This window comes from Canis lupus, chromosome Y (genome assembly GCF_048164855.1).
Source record: "Canis lupus baileyi chromosome Y, mCanLup2.hap1, whole genome shotgun sequence".
NCBI classification, from domain to species: domain Eukaryota; kingdom Metazoa; phylum Chordata; class Mammalia; order Carnivora; family Canidae; genus Canis; species Canis lupus.
In genome coordinates, this window is record NC_132877.1 from 685,315 (window position 1) to 709,266 (window position 23,952).

At 48.0% G+C, this 23,952-nt stretch overlaps 1 protein-coding gene across 2 annotated transcripts; it reads right to left on the reverse strand.

Annotated features, from left to right (window-relative positions):
- Nucleotides 1-2,322: 2,322 nt before the first annotated feature.
- On the reverse strand, nucleotides 2,323-23,349 carry LOC140629143 (cytokine receptor-like factor 2). 2 transcript variants are annotated; one of them, XM_072818648.1, is made up of 8 exons: nucleotides 23,165-23,349; nucleotides 14,826-14,928; nucleotides 13,151-13,314; nucleotides 11,421-11,554; nucleotides 8,718-8,880; nucleotides 7,725-7,830; nucleotides 5,388-5,472; nucleotides 2,323-3,300 (listed from the first exon to the last, which is right to left on the reverse strand). In XM_072818648.1, the coding sequence occupies exons 1-8, from the start codon at nucleotides 23,244-23,246 to the stop codon at nucleotides 3,016-3,018; spliced, it is 1,122 nt and encodes a 373-aa protein (XP_072674749.1). In that variant the 5' UTR covers nucleotides 23,247-23,349; the 3' UTR covers nucleotides 2,323-3,015. The 2 variants fall into 2 exon arrangements, with proteins under 2 accessions (XP_072674749.1, XP_072674750.1); XM_072818649.1 differs by lacking the exon at nucleotides 14,826-14,928.
- Nucleotides 23,350-23,952: the final 603 nt, after the last annotated feature.

Below are 23,952 nucleotides of genomic sequence, written 5' to 3' on the forward strand. Positions count from 1 at the left end.
GTTACTGTGGCCACAGGAAACCCATGCAGGGCATTGACAAAGATGGGGCTAGCACTCTACAGATTGTCTCCCCCACCAGACTCCACCAGCCTCTGCTGAGCTCCTTCTCAACTAGGCCTGACTCTTGGGCTTCTGGGTTCATCTCTGCATCACCCAGTTTTACCAAAAATGCAACTCACTCCATTTCATGGGAACCCTTGACTCTCAATATCTGGTCAATGGACCAGGTGGCCTGGCCACCTGGATGCCTGGCCACCTGGAGATCTGGTCACCTGGATGTCTGATTGGGTTCCTCATCTCCCACCACCCTCAATAACTGGTCACCTGGATACCTGGTCACCTGCATACCCAGTCTCCTGGATATCTGCTTACATGGATTTCTGGTCATGTCAATGCTCACCTGGATACTTGGTCACCTGGTGATCTGCTCACCTGGAACTTGGTCACCTGAATATCTGCTCACATGGATACTGGGTCACTTGGCTATCTGCTCACCTGGATACTTGGTCACCTGGATATCTGTTCCCATGGGTACTTGCTCACCTGGTTATCTGCTCACGTGGCTACCTGGCCACCTGGAGATGTGCTCACCTACAGATGTGATAGGTTTCCTCACTGCCTACCATCCCCTATATCTGGTCACCCTCAATATCTGCTCACCTGGATATCTGGTCACCTGGATGTCTGATTGGGTTCCTCATCTTCCACCACCCTCAATATCTGTTCACCTGGATACCTGGTCACCTGGATACCTGATCAACTGCAGATCTGCTCACTGGTAATTGTCCATCCATGAATGCACCTGCTCCTTGGCTGTAAACCCCACTTTCTCACAGTGTATTCAGAGCCGAGCCAGCTCTCCACCGGGGTCTCCTTTCCTCTGTTGCAACGTCCCTGAATGAAATCTGTTCTTCCCTCTGTAACTACCGTCCTATTCTCTCTCTTCCTCTCCTTTTTTTTTTTCTTTTTTAACGCATGTCACTGAAAGCACACAACTCATCGTGCGGGGGTGCCTGGCACCATGCACGCCTGCAAATGGGGCCGAATGGGGTTTGAGAACTGGACACGGGCTTTACTGTGGAGGAGCCGGTGGGAGCAGGGCTGAGCTGGGGTCTTCCTCCTGCCTCTGGAAGCTATTGATATTGACCACGCGGCGAGCGCTTGACCGTGCCTCTGTGCAGGGATGTGAGCATGTGTGTGTGTGTGCGCGTGTGTGCAGACCCAGCACTCATGTGCAGGAAGCCCATGCCCTCTTTGGCATTCATGTTCCAAGGAGGGGGGCCTCTCCTAACCCAGGAGCCAGGCTTGTCCTGCACTGTGGACGCCACCACCCGCACCCCCTGCCCAGCCCCGCACGGTTCATAATCAGTTGCACAAAGCTCATTTTCCCTAATAGTGCTGATTCACGTCTGCCTGGAGGTAGTGTTTGCCCCCAGCTCCGCCCACTTGCCCACCGGCCGGGACCAGCAGTAAAACACACACGCCAGAGTGATGCTTCACACAGGACGGTGTGAGCCCCCGAGCCCCAGGCCAACGTGCGCTAGGGCATCGCCAGCCCGTGAAACAGGGGGATGTTCCTGGGCAGGTGCAAAACCTGCTTTCTGTGTGACATAAACAGGCGTTCGGCATCACTGGAGAACGCACGGTTCCCCTCGTCTGGGCTGTGTTTCCGCCTATTTCCCTTCCCACCTGAGCAGGTGCTGACGGTGGCGTCTGAGGAATCCATCCTCCCGCGGAGGATGAGCACTGAACGCATAAGCGAAGAACACACTTGCTTCTCCAAGACTGTCCCGCGGGTGACAGAGACGCATCCCTCGCGTTTCTTGCTTTGGCCGGTGCAGCTCTTGTGAGCTTCTCTCCATCACAAAATGGTGATGTTTACAGGATCGGGAAATGGGGGGGGGGGGGGGGATGCACGTGCAAGGGCTCCCTGGCACCTCACCTGTGGGCGGGTTGCCCTCATGGTGCACGGCTTGCATTTCTTAATTTCACCTCTTCTTTCTGATTAAATGGGGGTGCTGAATTGCATCCCCCAAAACCCGTAAATTGAGACCCTAACCCAGGAACTCAGAATGTGGCTATAATAGAGAATTGGGTCATTAAACAGGTAATTAAGGTACAATGAGGTCAGTAGGATGAGCCTTGATTGCATAGGACTGGGGTGCTTATAAGAAGAGAGAATGGGGACGCAGACACTCACAGAGGGACGACCGCGTGACGACACACAAACTCCCCCACAAGGGCTCCCAACTTATCCTATTTGCAGCCCACAGAGACGCAGCAGGTACCCTCCCTGCTGGAGCGAAGAACCACGACCTTGAAAACCTACAAACGCCTAATTCTTTTGTCTCGTTATTTCCATTTTGCAAAATACAGTGTGATAGGCCCCACCCAAGGGGAAGACGCTCCGGGTGACCGCACTTGGCACGTTTGCATTCACCTGCCTCATCGATGAATGTCGTGAGCAAAGAGGCCAACAAAAACAGAGTCTCCGGAAGATAAGCGCTCCCCTCCCCGCCGTTGTTGAAAAGTGGGTGTTTTTCCGGCGCGCACAGTTAATAGCTGGGTGTCTGGTTGGCGTCTGTAAGGCAGGATTCGTTTCGGCCCAGTGCTCCGCTTGCTGGGTCCGTGGGCCGCATCTCGAAAGTGCGGAGAAAGTGCTCGCGAGTGAAGACGTTGTAAGGGCGGGGCGTGGGTGACACACACAGAGGAAGAAGGCCTCCGGGCACCCGGGCCATCTTGCCATACAATTTACATGAAAACATCAGCCACGAGGAGACGTGAGCTGAAAGCAAGAAACGCTCCAACACGCCGCGGGCCCCATCTCCGGGGAGTCTGCCTTGCAGCCCGTGAGTAGACATGCGTGGGATGGAAGCGGACACAAGGAGCGCACCGGTTGGGCGTTGGGGGTCTTCCGTGACCCTGAACCCCACCCTGAACACGGCATTGTCGGTGGTGCTGAGCCCCCGAGATGCTGTAACGTCAACGTAAACCCCAATGTTGGCTTCTGAGCCCTCATAACATGACGTATGAGTTGTCACTCATCACGAACGTGAAGCCACCAAGAGAGACCCTCTCGCCGCCACCGCCGCCTTGCAGGGGCCGGCCAGGAAGCTGGCTGGGGTCCCCGGAGGCCTCTTCCTCCTCGGTCTGCGGACACGACGGGCCGGTCGTCAGGATGGGCATCTCGGCCTCAGCCGTGGCCAGGTGGACGATGAGAGCCTCTTCCGGGCCGCAATCGTGCTCCGCACCCTCCATCTTATTCAAGGGGACCACGTTCTGGGTGTCCTTGATCCACTCCTGCGGGGATGACACAGAGCATTTCGGACTCAGGGAGACGCCCGTTGGCAGGTGCCAGGCCCCCGAGCCAGCATCCCTGGGCAGGAACAGCAATCCCCTGGGAACAGAAAGCTCCAGCATCCCTGAGCCCGCCCCGTGGTTCTTCTTACACCTGCATTTACCGTCACCCTCAAAACGCTGTATCTGCAAATACCTCCGCGGCCCTTTGAACGAGGGCAACGACAAGGAACACGACTGAATTGTGTTTGTGAGTTGCCCGGACTCTCGTGAGCGGGATTATCCCCCAGCGGGTCCAGGCGGGTTCTGGACGCTGCCATTCTAACGCACACCTAGGTGGGGGGACGTTCTTGATACTGGCAGGGGAGGGGTCTCCACGGGACGCTATGCCAACCGGGTGGGGGTGTCCTTGCTCCGGCCCTATGTCTGCTCTCCCCTGCCCAGCCTCCCTCCTCTCCTTCATGTCTTTTGTCCTGAAAATGCTCTTCTAACCCCCTCCTCTCTCCCTAGGATCTCCCCCAGAAGAGGATCAGGACGTGCCCCTCCCTCCGGAAACCCCCACCCCATAGAAGGCACTTTGGACAAAAGATTATTTTGAGCTGAAGGTGATTAAGAAAGAACAAGCTCGGGTGGAGCTGTCTGCCTTCCCCTTTTCTGCACAAAAGTCTGGGCAAGAATTTCCATTTAGTAAAGATTTCCATGTGTAAAGGTGTCACTACAGGGGCAGGGAGAGCCCCCGTCACCCCAGAGGGTTGCAGTCTGCATAACAAACCTCACTTTCACCCCAGTCACCTTCCCACATGACACCTGCCACCCACAGGTCCCACCCTCCCCTGCCCTATAACTGTCCTGTCACTTCTCCCCGTTTTGTCACGCTGTGTGAAAATGGCGCCGGAGCCCGGGCTTCTAACTACCTCTTTGGGGTTTTCACTTCTTTTCTGTGAACACCCCTCCGCCCCCAGGTGCCTATGAAATCAACCTTTTCTTTTTTTTTTTTTTTTTAAGTCAACCTTTTCTTATGCCAATCTGTCCTCATCTGCTTAATTTGCAGGCCCTGAACAGAGAAACTAAGAGGGTGTAGGAAAAAATTTTCCCCCGTTTTTTTTGTTTGTTTGTTTTGTCCCTGATGTCTAAGGAGGTTGGAAATTAAACTTGCCCCTGTGGGAGGTCGGATGGTGCACACCCCTTCCCAAAATAAAGATTTGTCCATCCTAACCTCCAGAACCTATAAATGTAAACTTATTTGGAAATAGGGTGTTTGCAAATATAAGTGAAGAGTCTGAGATGAGCTCGTCCTGGACGAGGGTGGCCCTACATCCAACGACAGGGGTCCTCGGAAGAGACAGAAGAGGAGATGCAGGCGCAGAGGAGGAGCCACGTGAGGACGGAGACAGAGATGGGAGGGATGTGGCCACCAGCCCGGGGATGCCTGGGGCCCCAGACGCTGGAAGAGGCAGGAGGGACCCTCCCCGGAGGCCCCGCCCTGGACCTCAGGGGTCCTGCCCCCCCTGGAGCTCAGACTATGGTCTCCAGAGCTTGGAGATGATTAATTTCTGTTGTTTCAAGCCTCTGATTGGTGACATCTCCGGAGAAACTTCTAATGCATTATCCTGGAAAATGCACACCCCACCTGGCGAGCTCCTGGGGAGGGGGGGCTGGACCCTTCTCCCCGGTTCCTAGCTGCTCATGCCCAGCCCTCCACAAGCAAGCCTTTATCAAGTGAATGAAACAATGCCTGTAAACCGTTTAAAAGCGGAAGTCTTGGGTTTGTTTTCAGCCGTGCAGGGTGAGCCCACGAAGAACACAACTTCCTGCTGAGATGAGAGGGCGATTGGGCTGGAAAATCCCGGGAGGGCAGAGCTCTGTGGGGCTGGTTTAAAGACGAGCTGCCCCTTGAGCCCCTCTCTGGATCTGGTATCTCTCCGACCAGGAGAAAATGATGAAGCCACGGCTCTCATTTCAGAAAAGGCTCGCGGGTACGTAAAGGAGATAGCTGGAAGAAATGTCAGTTCTAACGAAGGTGCACGGGGAGGGATTAGACATAAAGGAATCGTGTTGAACATGCATGGGGTTGGGGGGGTGGTAGTTACCTGGAAGTTACCCTGGTGGGATTCAAAGAGCCCAGGGAAGGTGAATTTGGGATCGGGCACGCTGGGCATGAGGAGCTTCTTGACTCTGAAATGGACACGGAGAGTCTGGTCAGGCAGGCGAGCATGCCCGAGCAGGGCTGGGGACCTCCAAGGGGCCGAGGATGGGGACACAGCTGCACCGCAGAGATGTGGTGCCTGCAGGGAACTGTACCTGTCGTGTCAAGGCATGTGCTCCCCCCACCTCAACTCCGCAGACACTCGTCTCCCAGCACCCACTTGACACCTCCCACCGACACTGTGATGTCCGGGGCACAGAGCACCTTAATGCGCAATATCGATTCCCACCACCCACGGACCATCCCGTCTCTTTGCTTGATGCAATGGGCCGAACTGTGTCAGTCATAGAGGTTGACATCATAGGTCAAAAGCCGTAACCCTCTCTGGGACTCGTGTGGGGAGATTGTGCTTTTCAAGCGGTAACAATGGAGCGTAAACGAGTCATAAGGGACGCGCCTCATGGGGCTGCCCCCTAAAATACGCCCCCCCCCTCCGAAGATTGATTATTTGAGGCTGAAGCCTATTACGATCCAGGACACATAGGAGGAGCTCTGTGTTCTTCTCCAGCTGCCTAAACACAAGGCGTCACTTTACCATTTTGCAATAGAAATTTCCATTTGTAAAGGTTCCCCGCCCCCTGCCAACCCCCGCCCCAGCTGAGATCTCTCTTTCGCTGAGATCTTTCCACATACACAACTTTTCTGTGTCATTTGTTTTGTGTCTCCATTTTGTAGTCACCTTCCCAGAATTTATCTCCACCACAGCTTCAGAACCCTTTCTCCTCCACCTACTCACGTCTCTACAACCATTGCCCTTTGTTCAAGTGGTATGCGAGGCTCCCCAGACTAACTACCTCTTTGGGTTTTCAGTTCCTATCTTTGGGTCCTCCCCGCTCGTAATATGATAACATCAATAGAGAAACAGTTGGCTTTTCTCCTGTTGGTCTGCCTTTGGCCACTTTAGTTCATAGGCCCCCGGGTCTTGGACTTAAAGGGTTGTGATCTAGTATGGTCCTAATTCAACATGACCGGTGTCTTTATAAAAAGACAGTGATTACGGGGATGTGTGTGCTCACAGAGGGATGGCACACAGGGACAAGATGGCGTCTACACTCCAAGAAGACAGGCCTCGGGTAATCAACCTGCCCACACCTACATCTCATAAATGCCTCTGGTTTGAGCCTCCGTGTGTCTGGTCCTTTGTGACGGCCGCCCTAGGACACCAACCAATATAGTTGACTTTTCACCCGTCATTGCAAAGGGGATTCCCTTGAAGCAGGGCAAGCGTTAGTGTTTTCCAAGAATCATGGGGCTCAGTTTCCCCTAGGGGTGCTTTCAACTCTCTATTGAAAACACCGGGCCTGTCACCGGTAGGCACCCTTATCTGATTGCTTCATCTCCACCCTAGCAGAGCTCCGTTTGGGTGGCATGCATGTGAGTCAGTAAAGGAGAGGTGACGAGGCTGGAAAGGTCGTGGGCAAGAATTAAACGAGGCACTTCGGTGCTGAATCTGGCTCTCAGTGGGGGACCCTGTGGAGTTGTCCAACTCACCCTGGTGCAGACCCAGGCTCAATGTTCCCGAGTGCTGCTCCATCTTTCTCTACCCGGGCCCCCTGCAGTTGCTATGAAAACCTCATCCCAAGAAACCACCATCCCAAGATGGTGCCCATGACCCTGGGCATCGGTACCTTCATGCATCATTCACAGCCAAGACGCCTGGGCAGCGTGACTCAGTTTACATAGGGATGGACATGGCGGTGGTTAAGTGGTTGTAAGAAAGCTGAGCAAAGAAAACTATTTAATATGATATTCATGAAAAACTGTCTACGGGCTCTGTTTCGCTACATCTGTCACTTGATTCGAAAACGAGACGAGCTTCTACGTGCGATTCTTCTCCCTTCACCCAACAGTTCCGTTTGATAAGTCTCAATAATAATTGAGAGGTGTTTTAAGCACCTGTTGCTCCAATATGGTAGGCGGACAATGGCTCAGCGGGGTGTGTGTGTGAAGCCAGCTAATCCTCTGGTAGGAGTTAACATTCATATATTCTACTGTTTCTACAAGACAAATACCCCAGGTATCCCTGCATTTTCGGCACTGTTTCCCTCAATTTTCTTAAAAGACGCTGTTGGCGAAGCGTGCACTGTGGGAAATGGGATGCTCACCTATTGGACGAATAACCCTATCAGATGATTCTTTTTCCCTTTCTACTTAGTGGACATATTGCAAACAAAGCCTCCCGTCCTGTGTGTATGACAAGGCTGTCAAGAGTCATCCTTACCTCCGTACTTTCCATAAAGACAGAAGAAGAAGGGACACTGTCAGCAACGCAACCATGCCAGAAACTAAAATAAATTTGGGGAAAAGTTTTTTCTCCTGGCACGAATCTAAAGCAAAAAAGAATGAGTTGCTGTCAGTTTTCAAGATGATAGTAGGTCAGGCTCCAATCCCCCACTTTCTTTCCTTTATAAACAGCAATGACAGTAAATCTTGATTGCGGTGGGACATATCCTGGAAAGAGAGATGGTGTCTCCGGACAGGCACCCATCAGGGTAGCCACCGCACAAGTGGTGTAGACTCAACACACTGCTCTCAAGTACCTGTGTTGCCAGGGGTGTTTGAGGAAACTGAGGCTTGCTTTAGGCTACTGTCTATCTATCTATCTATCTATCTATCTATCTATCTATCTATCTATCTATTATCTATCTATATATTATCTATTATCTATCTAACCATCCATCCATCCATCCATCCATCCATCTTTCATACTATATCCATCCATCTGTCCATCTATATCTATCCATCCATCCACCCATCCATCCATCATATCTATTATCTATCCATCCATCTGTCCATCTGTATCTGTCTGTCTGCCTAACCATCCATCATATCTATCATCTACCTATATATCCGTCCATCCACTTATATTCATCTATCCATCTACTTATCTATGAACTATCATTCACTTACATATCTATCATATCTATATGTCGATGTCATCTATCATCTATTTTATATATCTATGATCTATGCCTATATCAATGAATCAGCATTCATAAATAGTACTTATTATCATTGTTGCTGTTAATAGAAATAAAAGTGAAAACTAGCCCAATAACGTAGGGGGTCTGGAAAACAAAACAAATGCTTTCAAATTGATCTCTGAAGTAGGAGGTGAGGTCATTCATTTTTAGGAACCTCCAATCCTCTCTCCCCCAAAAGACGAGGCGCTGGCCCATGTACAGGTGCAGCGCTGCTGTGTAGCAAGCATTACCTCTCAGCTCCCCCTTTTGCTGGTGTATCACCTCTGACCAGTCACTTGGGTATGTGTCGGGGCCATAGCTGGACTCCATTGTTTTCACTCTGGCCCGGAAGAAATAACATTTCTCAGCATCCAAGCCATCTGTCGTAACATTGCAGGTTTCTCCCTCCTTGGACTGAAAGGAAAAAAAGCAAGCACGGGATCAGTGGTTTGACCTAAGCTCTTTGTCTTTGTACTAGGGAGTCACATAAGGCACCTACTTTTCAGCATTCACATTCCGGTTGCACTTCATCTGTCTGCCTAAGGAAAACAAACGCAGCCAACAATCTCTATGCTCCCCTCCAAGAAGAAACAATCCTTCGTAACAGATAGTACTACAGATGCTTTTAAGAATTACTTGGTGAAAAGTTACTCCTTAAAAAGAAAAAGTAATTTTTTTTGTATGAATACAACAGTAACTCATGCTTACTTTGGAGACTTTAGAAAACATATGCACATACAAACACACAATTAAAAACGGTAAAAACCTTTATTCCAGTTCCATCATATAATCACCATTAACAAATTGATATTGTTTCTTTCCTTGTTTCTTTCCTTGGAACCTTTATTCCAGTTCCATCATATAATCACCATTAACAATTGATATTGTATTCATATAATGCGATGTTTTACTGTACACATTGCTTTCATCACTAAATATCATTTATCACTATAGTGTCTTTGGTGACTTACATATTTTATCATACAGATGTACCATTATTTATTTGACCATCTCCCTATTGTATGGCATAGAGGTGGCCTCCAATGCTTTGTATTTATTTTAGATAATGCCTCAACAGATGTCTCTGTGTATAAAACCACATCCGCATTTTTAATTCTTTCCTTAGGATCAATTTCTATTTTTTTTTCAGGATTTTATTTATTTATTCATGAGACACAGAGAGCGAGGCAGAGACACAGGCAGAGGGAGAAGCAGGCTCCATGCAGGGACCCCAATGTGGGACTCGATCCCAGAACCCCAGGGTCATGACCTGATCCAAAGGCAGTCAACCACTGAGCCCCCCAGGTGCCCAGATCAATTTCTAAAAAGGGGCTCAATAGGTCAGAAATAGGACAACTGATAAGCTCTTAAAGTTTGTTAATGCTCAACATCCTTGACCAGTATCACATCTTATTATTACCACACTCTTTAGGTGCTCTCCAGTACCCATCGATTGCTTTACTTTGCATTTCTTTGACGAGTTTCATCAAATTTCATTTCAGTGACGGTATTCTACTAGACCCAGCATTAGGTCAGCTTTTCTCTTTTCTGATAGGTCCCCTCCTGCTTGGGTTACATACAACGGCCTTCAACGGTATTCTCATTTTTATTCTTATTGCTGCGTTTTATTGCACCATTTCCAGATTTAGGGATGTATTATATGGGCACTTAGGATTTGCCTCTTCATAAGAATAGGGATTTCCATCTGTTGACAGATCTCCTCGCTGTCTCCTTGCTGGTGCAGACACCAGCAAATATAATAAGGGTGAGTAAGAGTAGTAGGAGTGAGTAGTAGATGTGAGCCTAGTAGTGAAAATAATTAGAGTAACCATAGTAAGGGTGAACTTACTCAATGTTTTTCACGTGTTATCACATCCATCCCCAAGTTGCTGTGGCTAGGTGCTATTATTATGTCCTCAGTGCTTGGGACATAGTAGATCCTCAGTAAGTAAATCTTGAGTGAATGTGGAAAGGATCCCCTCCCAACACCTGTAGACACAGCAGACATCGACTATCCTAGTCTGAGATGTTCAGTTATACTCACCTTGCCTTAGCTCCCCCTCCTCCCTAGATGGTCCCATGAGATATGATGCTTCTGGTTGATCCCATCATCCAAGTCTGCAAACCTTGATGGACACAGGTGTCCTTGCAGACTTGTGGAATCATTGACTTCTGGGATAGGCAGGCGGCTCATAGCCCAGGTAGCTTAACTACTTTTCCAGGGCAGTCTTTCCGAGATCCCGTCCAAGCCAACTTCAAGACTCTCCTTGGGCACCTCCGGGGGTGGGCACCTCACTATACCTGATCCAGGTGATTCCATCTGCCTTCTACAGATGATTTTGCCCATTGGCTCCAGTTCTGCTTTTGCAAAGATGTTAATACTTTGTTTATATGGTGGTCATGTGATTATTGGAAGACAACTGTGAGCCCTTGAGTCATTGATATTTACATCATTTTAATTTATTCCATTGATTACGCCCAAATAGTCAGTACCAGAAAGGGTTCTCACATGTTCAAAAGGCATGCAAAGAGGGGTGGGTGGTACAGGGTATGGTGATGGTTAATTCTATTTGTCAACTTGGCCAAGGTTGGTGTCTAGTTTTTTACTTAGATGATACCCTAGGTGTTACTGTGAAGGTATTTTATAGAAATGATTGATGTTTTTAATCAGCCATCTTTAGGTCACTCTATAATGTGGGTGAGCCTTACTCAATCCATTGAAGGCCCTGAGAGGACATAGACTGGAGTTTCCCAGAGAAGTCTAAAGACCATAATGGAAACCTGTCTGTGTTTCCAGCCTGCTGGCCTGAGATGTGTCTGCCCCTATAATCCCATAAGCAATTCCTTAAAACAAATGCCAACATCTGTCTCTGTGTCTCTCCACGTCTCTCTTGATTACCACTTGGGGATCCTCGCTCACCCTTGGGCTGAGAAAAAGATGCTACCATGCTCACCTGCCACTCAGTGTCGAACATACTCTTGTACTGGATTTCATAGAGGAGACGCTTGTAGGGCAGATCAGAACAGGTCACTGTAATGGCTTCCTGATGCCACTGGAAGTTCAAGTCTTTTGGGGAGCTGGGTTTCACTGAGAAGGAGAGACAAAAAAATGATCACCACCTCTACAAAGATAAAGATTCCACATCTCTAAAATTATAGTGGTAAGTTTGCTTAGACTCACGTTCTCTGGCCTGCCTTAATCTTTTCCTTAATACTTTATTGGATTGGGACGCCTGAGTGGCTCAGCAGTTGAGCATCTGCCTTTGGCTCAGGGTGTGATCCTGCCATCCCAGGTTCAAGTCCCACATCGGGCTCCCTGCAGGGACCCTGTTTCTCCTTCTGCCTATGTCTCTGCTTCTCTCTCTCTCTCATGAATAAATAAATAATCTTAAAAAATACTTTATTAGACTGAGGATGAGGGTGTTATTCATCCTCATTACATCTATAGCATAGCTCCAAGGACCTGAATGTGTATCGTCAAATGAACTCTTTGAAATTGTGTGAAAATGTCTGTTATGGGATAAATAGTGTCCCCCTAAGAAAGATATGTTGGAGTCCTAGCCCCCATATCTCAGAATATGTGCATTTGGGATCATTGCAGGCATGATAATTAAAGATAAAATGGGGTTTACTGGAGTAGAGTGGGCTCTGGTCCTATATAATTAGTGTCCTCATAAGAGGAGACACAGACACACAGAGGGAAACGGGCATGTGAAGATAGAGGTATAGATGGAGCTGATGCATCTACAAGCTAAGGAACAGCAGCCACCAGAAGGCAAGAGAGAGAGACATGGAACAGGTCATCCCCTAGAGCCTCCAGAAGGAACCAGCTCTGCCCACACCTTGATTTCAGATGCCCGGGGTCTTCTTAACTGTGCGAGGGCAAATTTCTGTTGTTTTAAGCCACCTGCTTTGTAGCAGTTTGTTGCAGTAGCCTCAGCAAACTAAAGTGAAGACAGAACATGGAAAACATCACATGAGACTCCTTCCCCACCAGCCTGTCCTTTGGGAAATGAACGCTTTCATGAGTTAAACGGTGTCCCCCGACAAGTACGTTCATGAGCTGATCTCTGGTACCGTGAATGTGGCTTTATTAGGAAATAAGGTCCTTGCAGATCTAATCAAGATAGGATGAGTTCATCCTGGAGCAGGATGGTCCTAAATCCAAGAACAAGTGTCCCTAAATGGAAGAAGAGAGACACAGACACAGGAGGAGCCACATGAGGATGGAGACAGAGACAGGAGGGATGCGGACACCAGCTCAGGGACACCTAAAGCCCCCAACGCTGGAAGAAACAGGAAGGACCCTCCTCTGGAGCCTCTGGAGGATGCACAACTCTCCCCAACCTGGAGCTCAGAGTCTGGTCTCCAGAGCTTAGTGATGATTAATTTCTGTTGTTTTAAGCTGCCTGATTTGTGGTCTTTTTATTTGCAGTGTTTTATAACCCTAGATTGACAGCCAACCCTGAATGCACCTAAGAAAACCAATGGGGGTGGTATCGAGGGGAAAGGGGGGCTTTTCTCTCTCTCTCTCTCTCTCTCTCTCTCTCTCTGTTGGAGGACAGAGTGCCATGACACATCTTTGTCCAATGTGTGTATCAAGACGAATTTTCTAGAAGGCCAGTCTCTTCGAAGTTGGAGTAGGAAAGGGGCACTTGGCAACGAGTTCATTTTTGGTACTTACAGTAAGCACTGATCCACTGACATTTGTTGAGAAGGAGACGTGTTCCATTCCAGATGGAAAAGCACAGAATTTCATCTTCTTTTGCCTCCAGGAGGCATCCAGCAGTGCGACTTTGTTGAAGAATATAGTTGGAGCATTGGCTATCAGTCTCGTCACTGGTTAACCTGTGGTTAAAACATAGAACCATTCAGCCATAGAGAGTCTTTGAAAATAACATCTTCACACATCTCCTGGCTCACTCCTCTGCTCCATATCTCTGCCACAGATTGGGAACCCCCTTCACTCGCTTCAAGAACCCTTTCTTAAAGCACAGCAAGAACTGTCCAAATAGAAAAATACCCCCTCTCTCAACACAGTATGCTCCCTGAAGGCCCCCTGTCGTGGGTTGGATGGTGGTTCTCCAAAAGGTCTGTTCATGCATTAATCCTTGGAATCTGTGAATGGGGCCTCATTTGGAAATACGGTCTTGACAGGTGTGATTAAAGGAAAGATATCAAGATAAGGTCATCTTGCATTACAGTGGGTCCTAAATCCAGTGACACTGTCCCTATAAGAGACACAAGACGAGACACAGACACAAAGGAGAAGCCAGGTGAAGATGGAGGCAGACATGGGAGGGATGCAGCCACCAGCCCAGAGATGCCTGCAGCCCCAGATGCTGGAAGAGGCAGGACGGACCCTCCTTGGAAGCACCTGCCTCCCCTGGATCTCAAACTTCTGGTCTCCAGAACTGGGAGACGATGAATTTGTGTTGTTCTAAGCTGCTCAGTTTGTGGTACTGTGTTATGACTGCCCCAGAAAACTAATAAAAGTACAGTTTGACTTGCAGAGTCACCATGCCCTTGATTTGAGGAGGCACTTTAATAAGGATGAACCAACACTGGAGATCTCCCTGAGGCTTCCTACAATATTAAGAAAAAAAATATGGTGCCCAGTTGGGACCAGTTTAGGCTCTGTCCTGAGGTCCTCAAATCCAAGCAGTGACTTGATCGAGAATTATGTCCTTTATAATAAAGAAACTGACGCTCAAGTGACTTACCTATGTGACCATCTAGGAGACCCAGCAGATTTTTTTAAATGTTTATTTCCCAACCAATTCACCTTAAAATGTCCCTCCTGTGTACACTTTCCCATTCATCTCCTATGCTATCAAACTGTGAAGAATCAATCACACATCTCTCCCATTCACAGAATTGAGGCTAAGTTAATTGGAGAATGCTTCTCTCCTACATTTATACTGAGACCAAAAAAAAAAAAAAAAAAAAAGCCCATGATAGGGAGACACACTTTTGGAAGGTGGCTGCTGGAAAGCTGGCATGAAACGTCTCAGAAGGTCAACCTTTGCCACGGTTGCATACCTTGTTTCAAGGGAACAGGGTTCCCGTCAAAGGTATCTGTCAAGACATTGTGAATGGTCCTGGATGAATAAGCACCTTGTGGATGTCCTTGGATGAATCTAGGTGGTTTAGAGTGTGACTTAGTCATCACTTGGTTAAGAGGTGTGGTTGCGGTTGTGGTGAGGGGTCAGGGCGAAACAGAGCACACACATTGACACTTGCACATTCTTGATTCTTCACACCTTCACTAGCTGGCCCTTCACACGCAATTGCTGGTATCTCAGGAGAAGAACTATTTGAGCACAAGGCATGGTGTTCCCTTCCTGAGGGGCACTTACTTGTAGAGGAAAGTCAAATTTGTCCCCGAGTATTGGCTTGCATTCCATGTAACCTGCACAGCTTCAAAATTAAAGTTGATCATCTGAAGCTGCAATACTCCTTCTGGGTAAAAAGAGACAAATAGAGGATCCATTGAGGCAATGCTGAAACTGGTTGGAAATTTATAAAAGGACATTAGCACTTGAGTCATAAGAATAATAGAATGCTTTATAGGGATGGATAAAATCAAGATTTTTCTCAAACAAGCCGGCATTAATTATGTCAGTTAAGAGCTGCAGGATATACAAAGGGTTACTGGGGACAGAGGAATAAGTCAGGAGCAAGATTACGGCTGCTTTTCTTCATATGTTTGCAAGACGTAATGACCATTAATTAGTATGAAGAGCAGCTATTGAGTATTGACTCTGTGTCTGATGACCTCCTCTTTTGTGGGCACACAGGGGGCATTAGACACTGTGCCCCATCCACCAAACTCGTGGTCTCACTCAGAAAACTTACAACTCACACATGACAACTTGAGGAAAGGTTCACAGACAAATGAACCCTCTGTCTTTGCTTTTAAAGTGACTTAGGCTTGGGCAGTTTTTATTTTCACACATGCCTGGGTTAGTCATTGTGAAAGTAGTTAATGGGTGTATTCTAGGATTAAGTAAATATGCTGTGATGCTGCGGATAAGAAAGGGCAAGTTCCCAACTGCCAGGGAAGGGAGTGACAATTTCGGGAATATGGAAGGCTAGAATGAACCCGGTGGTGTTGAGTTAGAAGTGGAAGTATCAGGTTATGTATGTAGACAATAGGATGGATAGATAGATAGATAGATAGATAGATAGATAGATAGATAGATAGATGATATATGGTAGATATGATGGATAGATAGTAGATGATGAATGGATAGGTAAATAGATAGATAATGGATGGGTAGATAGATAATAGATGATAGATATGACAGATGGTTGAATGGATGGATAGATATAGATAGATAGATAGATAGATAGATAGATAGATAGATAGATGATAGATAGATAATGGATGGATGGATGGTCAATGGACACATTTCTAGCACCCAGCAGGTCATGAGTATGATGAGATACATGATGAGCTGAAGAGATACATGTTCACAAATGCTGAGAAAGAGGGTCTCGAAGTCTCCAGGTCAGGGACTCACATTTCACATTCAGTCCTGGGTTCAGCAACCCCACCCCTAAAGCAGGAGGCAAATATACATCATGACCTTGGACCTGTTTGCTCAACACCCCATAAGGTCTCTGGGCTGGAAGACTTGGCCTGCTGAACATTCATGGGGTCGCATCCTACTTCATGGTCCAGAATTAGCCATGCTTTCCCATCACACCTTCTCACCAATCCAAATTCAATCTGCTATTTCACTGATGTTTTTCAAGACCTCCCAAAACAATATTTTTGTGTGATCGGCCAGTGACCATCTACATTGTAGAAATGAACAAAAGACACCCAAATAAGAACAAGGAGAGTACGTTTATTCAAAGCTTGCCGTACCAGGGAGTGGACCACCATCAAGTGCATTTGGTGTCCAATTAAAGGTAGAAGGAGAGATGAAAATGTTCTTTGAATTTTTAAGAAAGCCTTTCAGATGCCCGAGGTGTATGGAATACTTCTGTTCTGTGCTGACCATTGTTCCTGATGTGACTGATCACAAGACAGGTAACCTCAGACCTATTGATCCATTGGTTCCAGAAAGAGAGAGGAGATGTCAGGAAGGACGTCATGGCTTCTGGAAATCTCTGACTTTCAGGAAAGGAACCAGTATCCATCCCTCACAGTGAACACCTCCTGGGTCTGAAAGGGAGGGAAGTTTACAGCTGAGGTGTCAACGTTATTTCAGATCTTGGGACCTCTGTCTGTGGAACACATCTAATGGATAAAGCCTGATGCCCCTGCACCAGCAGGAAAGCAGAACTGTTCTGCACTTCACTGCCACCCCCACAGGATGAGTCAGCTGCGGGGACAGGAGGGAGCGAGATCAGACTTGGAAAGGGGAGAAAAAAAGCAAGTCACCCTGTCTCTGTTACTTCTTTGTCAACTTCTCAGAACGGATTCAGATGTTCCTAACCAGTGTAGGTGAGGGACGTGATTGGGGTTCTCCTGACTGGGGTGTGGGCGAGACTTCTCTGAGAAGGGAAAGGAAAGCACAGAAGGTCTCCCGCTGATCCTACAAAATGTTTTCATGTAGCACAGGGTTGCTCTTTCAGGTAGCACTGGGCATAAAAGCCGGTCCAAGATTAGGAAGATATTTGTGAGGTCTTGTGTGCAGTTTGCAAAATAGAAAGAGAACTTTTGCTTTGCATGTTTGGTCTTTACCCCTGCCCTGCCTGTGCCTTGAAAGGGCAAATCAAAATTTAAAAACAAAAGACTTGGGACACCCCTGTTGCTCAGTTGGTTAAGCACCTGCCTTCAGCTCAGGTCAGGATCTCAGGGTCCTGGGATTGAGCTCCCAGTTGGGCTCCCTGCTCAGTGGGGAGTCTGCTTCTCCCTCTGCCCCTCCCCTTGCTTGTGCTCACTCTCAGTCAAATAAATAAATAAAATCTATTTTTAAAAATATTTTATTTATTTATTCATGAGAGACACAAGGAAAGAGAGAGGCAGAGACACAGGCAGAGGGAGAAGCAGACTCCATGCAGGGAGTCGGACGTGGGACTTGATCCCGGGTCTCCAGGATCATACCCTGGGCTGAAGTTGGCGCTAAACCCCTGAACCATCCAGGCTGCCCAAATAAGTAAAATCTTAGGAAAAATAGAATAAAATAAAATGAAAATGAAATTGAATTAAAAGTAAAATGTAAATAAAAAGTAAAATTAAATTAAATTAAACAAAATAAAATAAAATAAAATAAAATAAAATGAAATACAGGAAGAGAGACCTCCCCCCTCCATTTTCTTGAGAATTTACTTAGGAAACTTGTCAGATCTTTCTCCATGTCTTTGACATCCATGCAAATCCTTTTAAAACTTAATAAGATCTTTACCAGACTCAGGACCCAGGGGTATCTTTCTCAAGGAAACCAACTCTTTGAAATGCAAATACCAGGGAATGTGATGCTCCACCTCCCACTTGTAGTGTGAGGGAAAGTCTGGCTCCACATTGGAACACATCTTGTCGTAAAGATAGGAGTTTTTTCCCCCATGGGATAAATCCAATGAGCTAACACAGACAGTGTCTCCAATTACCAGGTGAAGTTAGGGAAAACCTTGTCTGACAAAAGGTGCTGAGGGGTCACCAGGTCGAGGACTAATCATTATTTATTCACAGATTACGTGTGTCATGAGTTGTGTCCACGAGCTCTAGTAAAGGGTTTCTGTGTTTGTAGATGTCTCGTCTTTGTAGATCTCGTTGGTGCACTGTGTGCGGTAGACGTGTGTCGCATTCTGCTTCAATGCCTATTTTATAATAAAGTGATTTTCCTCAACAAAAAGGAATGCACGGATGCCAGAAATGTGCTTTCCCCCTCCAGTTGTTGCTCGGAAAGCACGCGTCGGCTTTAGGAGATGTGGTGAACTTATTAGGCCGCGTCAAGACGCAAAGGCGTAAAATTGCACATGGTAGCCGACGCCCTTTAATGCAGGCAGTCCTAGCGATAGAAGTTGTCTGTACAGAGAGAGGAAGAGGCAGAGAACGATGCTTCGGACACCAATGTCCAGACTTCATCAATAGTTCACTTGTATTCAAAAATCCCCACTTTTCAGGAGAGCCCCACATGCACTAGATGGTGGACGCCATGGGATGGGGAGGAGACGGGACTCGGTGTTTAATGGAGACAGAGTTTCAGTTTGGGAAGATGAGAAAGTTCTAGAAATGAATGGTGAAGGTGGTTACACAACCATGTGAATGTACTTAATGTACACTTTATAGACAGAACATTCTATATATAGCTAACCATCATTTTTAAAAAACCAATAAGCAACTTAATTTTGTACAAAAATTGCATTTGGCAACATAATTTTACGATACTTCTTGAAGTAATCGCTCATGCTCTAGATTTGGGAGCGTGTGTCTCCAAGAAATGGTTGAAATGAATTTTGCTGCCTTGTTTTGATACCAATGAGACAGGTATTCCACCCTGTTTCATTCGGGGCTAAACCATTTTTTTTTATCTTTTTTTTAATTTCTTTTTTTAATTTCCTTTTTTCTTTTCTTTTTTTTTAATTTCTTTTTTCTTTTCTTTTTTAATTTCTTTTTTATTTCTTTTTTTAATTTCTTTTTTATTTCTTTTTTTAATTTCTTTTTTCTTTTTTTATTTCTTTTTTAATCTTTTTTATTTCTTTTTTAAATTTATTTCTTTATTTTTTTTAATTTATTTTTTATTGGTGTACAATTTACTAACATACAGAATAACCCCCAGTGTCCGTCACCCATTCACTCCCACCCCCCGCCCTCCTCCCCTTCTACCACCCCTAGTTCGTTTCCCAGAGTTAGCAGTCTTTACGTTCTGTCCCCTTATTTATTTATTTATTTATTTATTTATTTATTTTACTTATTGACTTATTTTAAAGGGTGAGAGTGAGACTGTGTGCGGACGGAGAATCTTTAAGAAGTCTCCCTGCAACCTCACACTGAATCTCGCAACCTTGAGGTCACACAACTTGAACCAAAACTGAGAGTTGGATGCTCCATGGACTGAGCCACCCAGGCACCCCTGGGCAAAATTCTGAAAACCGTTTCTTTGGACAAACACACTGCGATCCATCCATATGATGGCGCATCATTCATAACAAGGAATTAAGAAAAAAAAACACTTCTACAATGTGGCTGAAATATGAAAATAAGCAGCCGTGTGAATGGACCCACAAAAATTCTCACAGAGTGTGTGATATCATGGATGGGAAGTGTCCAGATATGGAAATCCAGGGACACAGAGAGCCTGTTAGTGGTTGTCAGGAGCTGGGTACGGGATCGGGATCCCAGAATGACAGATTAGCAGGGTTTTAGAGTTCCCTCTGGGGATGACGGAAATGCTCTAGAACTCGTTGCACATATCTATGCATCTACTAAAATCTACTAAAATCTACATTTTTATTTATTTTTTTTATTTTATTTTTTTAATTTTTATTTATTTATGATAGTCAGAGAGAGAGAGAGAGAGAGGCAGAGACACAGGCAGAGGGAGAAGCAGGCTCCATGCACCGGAAGCCCGACGTGGGATTTGATCCCAGGTCTCCAGGATCGCGCCCTGGGCCAAAGGCAGGCGCCAAACCGCTGCGCCACCCAGGGATCCCTAAAATCTACATTTTTAAATGGACCAATTATATATCAATAAGGCTGTTTTCAAATCAACCAATTAAAAAATAAAAAAATAAAATAAAACAGAAAGACGTGTCCCATTTCACCTTCTTGCCCTGCCCTGCCTGTGGCCTTCTCCTCTATTGAGGGAGAGCTAACCCCCCTCCATTGTGATGAGCAGGGTCCCCCCCACAAACATGTTGCGATAGGAACGTGCTGGGACCACCAGCTCCCCGGTTGCAAGGACCCTGCGGATCTTTAGCAAAATTGCATTTGTTTCTGTAACACCCAATCAGAAAGCTGCAGGGAAATCCGGAACTGACGGATTTCGGAGCATTTGCAAATAGTGACAATAGTGGGTGAGGGTGCGTCATTTGAACACCAACAATCTCCTTCTGGGTGTGGTACCCACGTCCCAGTTCAAGACACACAGACAGAGGAACAGAGAAGATGATGGACGCAGCACGAGAACCTGCTACCACAAGTGTGGGTGTCGCCACCACTGGATGCAGCGCTGGGTATTTTTGGGGTGAGTACCCAGTGGGCCACCAAAGCAGTGGCAGGCCCAGTGGGGAAACCACGGATGCACCCGTCGGACGGTGGCGGCGTCCTGTAAAAATCCTCGGTCGCTCCCCATTGAGGGGGTGGGCAGGGGTGCAGTTCTGGGTTCACAGCAGGGTTCACAGCTGCCAGTGCAGAGACGCGGGCAGAGACCACAAGGGTTCACAGCATTAGTCACGCAGGAAACTCCGGATGGTTCTTGTGTGTCCCCAGAGCGAGGGCACCGAGCTCCAGAACCCATGAAGTCACATCGGGATGCCCCCATGCCCTCCTCCTGGGCGCTCGCGGGCTCCCCGGGTGGAAGGAGGGTGGCAGAAAACGCAGCCTCACGGACCCCTCCCCGAGGCAGAGCGGGTCCGCGTGACATCACAGCGGCGAGCGGTCAACCCGTGTGATGGTTCTGATAGGGTCTGCAATGTGAATCGTGTGATTTGGACTCTCTCTCTCTCTTACTTTCTCTCCACCTACTTTATTTACCAGGCAGCTGAAGTGCCAGCAACGGTTGCTCAACGCAAATGCAACGGCAGCCACACGGCGGTGCCGCCCTGCAGGGCCGCGTCCACGTGGACACCTTCTGGAACCAAGCTCACACCTGTCAGCCCGTCTGCCCACCCCGCTTGGGCGCTCCTCCCTCTTCTGGTCCGCTCTGTCACCCAGATGCGCGGTCTACATGCGGCATGCAGGGCTCTGTGCTGACAGGTCGGTCCCGCCCACAGCTAAGAGCTGGCCGCCCGAACCTCTACAAACACCCTCTTTGCAAATAAAGTCCAGGGGGAGGTTGTAGGGGCTCAGACTTGATGATTTTAGGGGTCGCAGCTGAGCCCACGGAGCAAGGGCACGTGGCGCACTAGGGTATGGGAACGATCATCATAGGCCTCGATGCTCCTAAGATGCTCCACAGTTGCCGAGGAAAGGTGGGTAAGTGGGTGTTCATAGCGGGGCTGGATGTGTCTGGTCCTATTCTAGTGTGGGAACACTTGACCTCAGCACGCCCTGCAAGGCTCCTCCAGCATCAGCACCATGGCAGCAGGGGTGAAAGCTGCACACATCCGTGGTGCAGAGGAAGCCCGATGCCCAGGCTGTGTCCCTCCTGTCTTCTAAGGGAGCAGGTGCACATGGGACCCCTTCTGCATCTGCACTCAGCTTCCTCCCCTGCACACACCTCCACCCTCACCCACCCCTGAGTCTTGCTGCATGTGAGCTGAGCATCTGCACTCAGCTGCACACAGCTCTCCGTCCCTAAATCTGCACGAGCCCCCTGTCTGTTCCTGGGCACGTTCTGGGAGAATGGACATCGTCCTGATGCACCTGATACACGTGCAATGTGAAGCCCAAAATGGGTCCTCATGTCTCAAACAGTCGGCACGACAGTGGCCTCCCCATACATCTGTGGGATCCCGACTGGTCCCATCAGTGCGTATGACCCATGCATATTGCAAGTGCCAGTGGATTAATGACGGGGACACCAGGGAGCCCAGGAGCCGTGCGGGGAGCTTTCCCAGGGCTGCACCCCTGTGAGACCCCGTTCCCTCGACTACTTAGTTTCTAAGGCTTCTGTGCCTATAAGGACTCGGGTACAAGTCAACTCCATTGAAGGAAAAGCAAGCAAACCACAAATAGCTTTCAGGAACAAAACGAGCTCCGGTGTTCCCCAAGAAGTTACTAGAAGAGTTTTGAGGGTGTGCCTGGTGCATGTGAGTGGAGCATCTGATACATGCAATTCGAGAATCGTGTTTGTGCTGCTGTAGCCCAGTCTAGGGGAAACCCGCACTCAGACTCTCTGGGAGTCAGTGCTGGGCCAGTGGGACCCCCAGTGTGCCATCAAGAGACTGTAGCCAATGGGGTGTCTCTGGATTGAGCCTTACAAACCAGGCAAGCAAGAGGGCAGCTCAGACACACAGGGATGAGCGTGGAGTGACGCGACGTGACCCTTCACAGATGAGAGGTCCCTGAAGCACCTTCCCCAGTTCCTGTGTCTGCCACCCGCATGCTAGAAAATCCCGTGTGGCACAAGAGCGGCCCCCACAATCCCCACGGCAGCTGATCCCTCCATCCGCCTTCTTTCGCCCTCACCTTTTTCTCAGATGTGACACGAGCTCATTTTGGACAGACCAATATTCACGTAAACATAAAGGCTTTGCTCTCTGGGAAAGCAAAGGGGACAGGGAAGCCACCCAGAGCCTGCGTGCAACAGATGGACCTGGACTCTTTGTATTGGCGTCTTTTTTTTTTTTTTTTTTTTTTTTTTTGCACATTAGAACCGAATGCATTGGAAGTCGATCCAACATGAGCCCTTTGCAAAGAGGCAAACTTGGGTTTGCAGGGGCTGGGAAATCTGGGCGAGCTGCTTGCTACTGTTAAGAAGCAGAGAAAGAAAAACACAAAAACAAGACGACAGATGCTACAGTTGCAAAAGAGAAAGAGAAAAAGAGCAGAAGGAGGGAAGGAAAGACCAAAGGAAGGCATGCTAAAGTAAAGGACACTCTAGGCACACAAGCAGCCGCATCTCCAAGCAGGGCTTACCCAGTGCCTCGTCCCCCGAAACCGTCACAGTGGCCAGCAGGAAGACGGCGGCAGACGCCCAAGGCAGAAGCACCGTCCTCATTCTTGGGGAGACCCACAACAGAGCGAGCACAAGGTCCGTGTGACTTCATGGCTCATCTACAGAGGCTACCCTCTGTTTAAAGAGTGGAACAGAAACAAGGAAATGACAACGGGAAGCGGATTCAATCTTGACCTAAAACGATGACTCTTTAAAAAAAAAAAAAAAAAAAAACCACGACAAAAATGTAAGATCACTCTTGTATACTCGCTGCCCATGAGCTCGGCTTGAAAGGGTTCTGGCTGGTTGGTAAAGTCCTGCAGCCATGCTGTGGATGGCCAGCATGGCAGGTCATCAAGAGGTGTGGACGTTTGGCACTCCCCACCTCCACCCATGTGGCTCCAGCCAAGCTGCAGGGAAGGAGGTGAGCCTGGTGTTCTTACGGTTCATACTTCAGGGACTTTCAGAACTCCAACGAAGAATCACCGTTCGTGGGGTGTTAATGGGGAGACTGGTTGGTGTGTGTTGCTCACGAGCACGAACCTGAGACTGGCCACCTGTCAGTGGCCAATTTCTGTCCATAGCTTCTGCCTTCAAAGGTGCTCCTGGGGGACACCCACCAGGGTGGCTTCATGGGTTAAGCATCTCCCTTCAGTTCAGGTCATGATCCAGGAGTCCTGGGATCAAGTACCAAGTCAGGCTCCGTGCTCAGCAAGGAGCCTGCTTCTCCCTTTCCCTCTGCCTTTTCCTCTGCTCATGCTCTCTCTCT